Below are 6,933 nucleotides of genomic sequence, written 5' to 3'. Positions count from 1 at the left end.
GTTACTAGATACTAAATAATTTTTTAACAGTCACACTCTTGTAAGTTTCAAAGCCATAGTTTATTTCCAGGTCTTTCTGACTACAGCATCCATTGACTGAATTATTAAGTTATATTATCTGGATTTTTTATAAGTAATTTTTATAAGTAATTACCATCACTTATACAACTAAAATGACCTTTACTAACTTTGACACCTATAGGATCTTTCTGCAAGTTTGAATTAACAGTGTTCTTCCATAAATTACTTATATTTGTTTATTATTTTGTGGGTTCATATCTTAGCCATTAAGTCAATTATCGATTACTTTTACAAACTAAGTATTTTTTAGTCTTTTTCTGTTGTTTTATTTTCAATATTGTCTAGGTTATATATAAGTTTAGTGTATCATGTAACATTTTCCAATACATGAAGTATTTCCTCAATTTTTAATGTCTTCTCAGAACTCCTCAACCATTCAAAATAACGACCATTTGGTAACACTTTTCATAAGTAAATGTAAGTCACCAAATAATGTAATTTAGTGTAGGAGATTGTTGTACATGCCAACATTACTCTTTCCCCATCTTTAAAATACTCTATCTTTAACCATTACTGGATTTCAAAATTATCATAAATATAGGTGAATCTCTCTTTTCTAATAAAACATTTTAATTTTAATACAAGCATTATAATGGTGTTAAAATATTTCTGTGGAATCTGACTAGGATATTATTAGTCATGAACTTCTTTACTCCTCCCTAATTTATTGCTTTTCATTGTTTCAACCAAAAATATATTGTCAAATGTAGAATAACTTAAAAAAAAAAAGTATTCTACCATGAGACACTTGTTTAAAGCTCTAAGGAATTTAAAACCAGGCCTTAAGATTGTTCTACTGCGAAGTGAGCACTAGACTCTACCCCGCCCATTTTACTGTACTAGGGATCTCATCTTACATACACCATTCATTCCTAAGTACGCTTAGAGCACTGTCTGACATAATTCAGCTGCAGAGATGAATAACCAAGGAGTAACCTATGCAGAACTGAAGGTAGCCAAGAACTCAAAGAGGCAGCAAATAAAACCTAAGGGCACTAAAAGTCCCATTTCAATAACTGAGCAGGAAATAACCTATGCAGAATCAAATCTTCAAAATGCTTCTCAGAATCTTCGAGGGAATGACAAGAACTACCACTGCAAAGGTAAAACATTTAATAGTCACATGATGGAACTGTTCTAGGATATGCAGTTGGAGTACAGAGGTTGGAGAAGGAGTAGGGGATAAGTTCACATATTTTTCATTTTGAGAAACAGAACTTGAAGTTGGAGATGGGATTCTAATGTGAAACTGGAGGACTACTTTTATTCTGGCATTGCTGTAATTTGTAGTCTTTGATCAACAACTCATGAAGCGTTATATATGCTGAAAATGCAAAGGTATATTCTGAGAGAAAGATTATAGTGGTAGAAATGGGCTTGGGGTCCAAGTTTATATATATAACTCCCTGTTTATGTGGGTTCTCTTGTTTGTAAACTTTCTAAACAACTGTCACCATCACTCTTTTCTCAGTGTTTCCTTTTCTTTCCCTGCAGATTTACCATCACCTCCAGAGAAGCTCATTGCTGGGGTTCTGGGAATCATCTGCCTTGTTTTGATGTCCAGTGTGGTAACAATGATAGTTTTTACTCCCTGTAAGTAGATTTTTGAAAAATTGTAAGGGAACTTTACACTTTAATGATGGTCAGTGCCTCTAAACAGTTCATAATATTATGGAATGGGCATCTCATTAAAATGTATGCATTTAGACTAAATGTGGAATGGTTATTCTGAATTTGTCAAAAGTATACAACACAATAATTACAGAGAGTATGTATATGTATATTCTGATTTCGTAACTCAAAAGCATGCTTTAGGATATTGAAAGATCTTATTGAGAAATACAAATTAATTCTTGAGATTGGTTAAAACAAATACTATAAGAGATGGTGATCTGTTCCTTTAGGCTTTTGAAATATTTTTTCAACCAAATCTTCATTACTTAATTTTTCTTGGTAAAATCAATTTTATTCCAGATTATTCTGATCCTAAGCAATAAACCAAATTTCAACTCAGAAACTACAATCATTATGATTTATTTAGATCAATATTAACTTTTATAATGATTAATTTTGTAGCTACTGCAATACGGGAGCAGAATAACTCCTCTCCGATAAAAAGGCTCCAGAAAGGTACATAATGATTTTCAAAGTTCTGATATAAATACAGTTTGTATTTTGTCTCTATCTTAGGCTAGTGAAAATAAGAATAGATTTTGGGGTTGAACATAAATTACAAAATACGGCAACAAATATTCATAAATAATGATTATAGGAGAGTGTTTCTCCCTATGCAACAATATGATCACCATACCCACTGTTGCCACTGGCTCAAATTTCCTCCCTCTGTAATATGATAAGAGACAAATAATTTTGCTATTCTAAAACAGAGGTTTCATTTCTTGATTTTCAGGACATGTAAAGAGTGGCTATTTCTGTGTGTTTGCTTTATACGGAGACATAAATTGGGGGGTGAGAGACTGACACTTCTGTGAATGTATGAGTGTGGTTTGTTTTATATGCACCAGCCTTGAGGGTGCATAGATGTGTTTTATATATATACACACATATATATTTATACCTATGCATATATGTAAGTTAGTTTTCATTTTTTTTAATTCAAATTGTTTTTAGATAATAATTCACAATCTTTCTTCAGAATGTCATGCTGGTCATTGTCCAAAACAGTGGTTTACATATTCCAACAATTGCTATTGTATTCATTTGGAAAACAAAACATGGAATGAGAGTGTGACGGCCTGTGCTGCTAAGAACTCTACTCTGCTTTATATAGATAATGAAGAAGAAATGGTAAGATACTAAATGTTGCAAACACTTTGTTAAAGGCTTGATTCAGTCAATATTATATTTGCTAGGATTCACTTGTGGTTTTGTACATATTTGCAGTTTGTTTAAGGCCTATTAATGTTCCATTAAACAACAGAATACAACTTTATGATATTCTATTTATATTTTTATACCATTAATACACGTTTGATAATTTCCAGTTCTTGCTTTTCATAAAAAAAACATGTTTCTACAAATGCTATTATTTTCTACAATAAACTGTGCTATTTAATTTTACAATATATAAAGGAAAATAAACATATCATGATTTTGCATATTGATCACAAAATGTATAGAACCATGTAATTGCATATCAGATCGTGGAATAGAAGTTTCCACTTCATAGCAGCCCCACTCCTCTGTATTCTCTCATCACTTCTCCACCCTCCGTGTATACCCACTGTCCTGACTTTTGATATTATAGAATCTCTTTGCTTGGTTGTTGTTTTTTTGTGTGTGTGTGTGGTACGCGGGCCTCTCACTGTTGTGGCCTCTCCCATTGCGGAGCACAGGCTCTGGATGCGCAGACTCAGCGGCCATGGCTCACGGGCCCAGCCGCTCTGTGGCATGTGGGATCTTCCCGGACCGGGGCACGAACCCGTGTCCCCTGCATCGGCAGGCGGACTCTCAACCACTGCGCCACCAGAGAAGCCCCTCTTTGCTTGTTTTTGAACTTCATATACATGGAATCATAGAGTATGCATTTTTCTTCTTGTCTCCTCTCACCCCCATATGCTATTTTTGCAATTCATCCATATTATTGCATTTATGTGTAGTTTGTAAATTTCCACTGCTCATTATGTAAATATAACATTTAAAATCCAATCTACCCAATGTCTCTGGTTACAGATGGAGTCTTATGCCCTCAGATATAAAGAGGCTTCCTGGGTTCAGTACTTTTAGTCATGGGATCCCCTTCGCTGGTCCCACCTCCACCCCTACCCCCCAACTCTGGTATCTCTCGGTGGAGGGGGAGAAGAAGCCCTTACTCTGGCTGCTTCTTGTTAGCAGGTGTCCTGCTGGATCACCTTGTAAGGCTCACCTGGTGTCGCCCACAGGATTCCCCTCAACACCAAGGAGGAATGGCTAGGCTGGGTGTTGGGAAGCAGCAGGCCTAGGTCACTTTCTTCGGTTGGGTGGTGGATATAAGATGCCCCTAATAGTTGTTCCTTAACCCCAGGGTCGCAAACCATTTCGCCTTTCTCTTTCCACCTTTCAGAGTTCTCCTTGACTTGTGTCTTTCATTAGTTCCAGTGTTTACAGTTGTACCTAGCTGGGCGCAGCTGAGAGAAATGAGTCTCTGACTCCTTGTCTGGTCCCTTGGATTCTAGCAACACAGAAACAGAGTGATTGGGGGTTGATCTAGTCAAAGAACGGTGTGAGCCCCAGGAAACCAAATCTTTGGCTTTCGTGTCACTTATTTTCTCAATTTCATTCCCTTAATTTCCTTCTAAAACCGAAACTCTGAGAAACATAGAGGAGAAATCCATTGATATGGTCACAGTATCCTGAGAAATGGATGTCACAGAATCTAAAATCTTATTTAAAGCCTTGCTGTGTTAGTTTTGACAACATGGGTAACAGTTGAATTACATGAATCAGAATTTTCCTTATTAACCTAAGAAAAACAGTGAAACTGCTAAGCATAACTGTTTGAGTTAATTTTACATCAAAAGTACTGACCTTGGTTAATGTATTTGGCAGTATTAAAACTTTGAACTTTAATATATTTTTAGTGTTAGATGAGACTCTTAACACTCATTTTGTTCAGAAAACTAAGGATCCTATGAAAGAACACACTACTTGCCTTTGAAAAATTAATAAAAATCTTTCAAGACGACTATTTAAGTGAAAATTCTTTATTTTGGGCTAGAAATTCCTGATGTCTCTATCAATTATGTCATGGATTTCAGTCTTTCGTAAAGGCCGTGATCATCCATGGATGTGGCTAAATGGTTCAACTTACAAACTACAGTAAGTTTTTAAAAATAATACTGTATAGAGGAGGAAGAGATTAAAAATAAAAATTTTAAGAATAATATTAAAACATTTGTTTTAGTTGAATTATAGAAAGATGAAGGAGGATGTTGAAAGTTAATAAAATGTTGATATAGTTATTAAAGAATGGGCTCCTCAATAGCCCATTTCCCTAATAACAAGCTCTTACTAAAATTATATTAAAATATCATTACCCATTTTCAAAATATCTTTTATTACAGTGACATGGAAAATGCTATTGTTTCATGAGTTTTCCTCATATGATATAACAGAATTGTGCTTTTTTTTCCATTACAGTATAACAGACCGATCACCTGATGAACGTAACTGTGCTCTGCTCTATTCAGATGGCATTAGATCAGACAGTTGTGAGCTTCCACATACATATAATTGCAAGGATCAGCTTGAGAAAACGTGAGTTTGGATGCTGTTGAGTAACTTTAACTTTTATGAAATGGAAATAATATTATGATTGTATAAATTTTAAAATGAATTATATTGAAATATAATATGCACACCAAAAAGTATAGATATCGTTACTTTTGTGTCTGGCTGTTTTTACTCTACATTATTTTTATGGCCTTCAACCTTTGTAAAAGATCGCATGTTGTGTGAGTCCATTTATATGAAATATCAAGAAGAGGGAAACCTATTCTAGAGGCAGAGAGTGGATTGTTGGTTACCAAGGGCTGAGCAGAGGTAGGATTGGAAAATGACTGCTGATGGTTACTATGTTTCTTCTGGGGGCGATGAAAATGTCTAGAGTTTGTTACTGTTGATGGTTGTAAACTCTGTGAATATACTAAAGAAAAAAAATCACTGATTTATACACTTTAAGTGGATAAATTTTATGCCATGTAAATTACACCTCAATAAAGCTGTTTTTAAAAAAAATCCTGGAATTATGTTTGGGATTGCATTTAATCTTCAAAGTAATTTGTAAAGATAGTCATCTTTACAATATTGGCTCTTCCAGTCAATATCATGCTTTATCTCTCTATGAATTAGGTTTTCTTTAAATTCTCCCTATTATATTTTGTATTTTTCTATATTGAGTTCTTAAAGATACATTGGTATTTCACTCTCATGCTTTTGTAAATGACATCCTCATTTGAAAATTTTTAGTAAGTTTTGCTGCTGTAAACAGTAATACAATGAGGTTTACATATTGGTCTTATAGCCAATGATTTCTCTGACTTTATGTATTAATTCTGTCATTTCAAATATATAGTCTTCTGGATTTTTATATAACAGCTCTTGCATTTGTAAATAATCATACTTCATTTCTTCTTTCCAGATGCAATTTTTTTTCTTGACTTATTTTTATAGGCTAGGATTTTATTTTCAATGTCGAATAGAAGGTACAGTAAAGGTTCTATATGTATCCTTTTCTATTTTCGAGGAAAAGATTTCAGTATTTCATCAATATGAGGTTCATCTTAAGGTTTTTTTCATCATAAGTTTCTCATATGAAAACAGTTCCATAATATTCTCATTTTTCAAACAAATTTTATAATCAATTGACGTTACATTTGTATTGTTTTTCCATCAGTTGGAATGATAAACGTTTTCTCTGTATAATGATTATGAAGTAAATTACCTTTATTTCTTTCATATGTTAAACCAGTCTTGCATTTTGAAGTAAAATCACAATGATCATGTGTTGTCCTTTTTTAAAAAATCAATGCATATATTATATCTAGGTCAAGCTGAAGTTTTTCTTTATCTGTGTTCCCAAAGAAATTTGACTGAGTTTTCATTTACGTTATGTACTTGACAAGTTGTTACCAAGGCTATTTTTAGGAAGCATTTCCTTTTCTTTTACCTGGACCTTTGTGAAAGAGTACTGCTACGTTTTCAAGTGTTATTATTCACTACTAGTGCCATCTGAGCTTCTAGAACTTTTCTGTGGGAAGGTTTATATAACGAACTCAATTTCTTTACAATATGTGTTAGGTTTACTCAGGTTTCTATTTTTTGTGATGCATTTTGGTAATTTTCAATTTAGGA

At 33.7% G+C, this 6,933-nt stretch overlaps 1 protein-coding gene across 1 annotated transcript; it reads left to right on the top strand.

Moving 5' to 3' along the window:
- The first annotated feature begins 277 nt into the window (after positions 1-277).
- On the top strand, positions 278-5,798 carry LOC137201621 (NKG2-A/NKG2-B type II integral membrane protein-like). The gene is made up of 6 exons (XM_067695678.1): positions 278-1,184; positions 1,576-1,674; positions 2,158-2,211; positions 2,738-2,889; positions 4,799-4,899; positions 5,221-5,798. Exons 1-6 carry the CDS (start codon positions 998-1,000, stop codon positions 5,339-5,341), a joined length of 714 nt encoding a protein of 237 aa, XP_067551779.1. The 5' UTR covers positions 278-997; the 3' UTR covers positions 5,342-5,798.
- Positions 5,799-6,933: the final 1,135 nt, after the last annotated feature.

This window comes from Pseudorca crassidens, chromosome 11, assembly GCF_039906515.1.
Source record: "Pseudorca crassidens isolate mPseCra1 chromosome 11, mPseCra1.hap1, whole genome shotgun sequence".
NCBI lineage: Eukaryota > Metazoa > Chordata > Mammalia > Artiodactyla > Delphinidae > Pseudorca > Pseudorca crassidens.
Note: the sequence above shows the minus strand (reverse complement) of the source record. Positions and strands in the feature narration are given on the sequence as shown.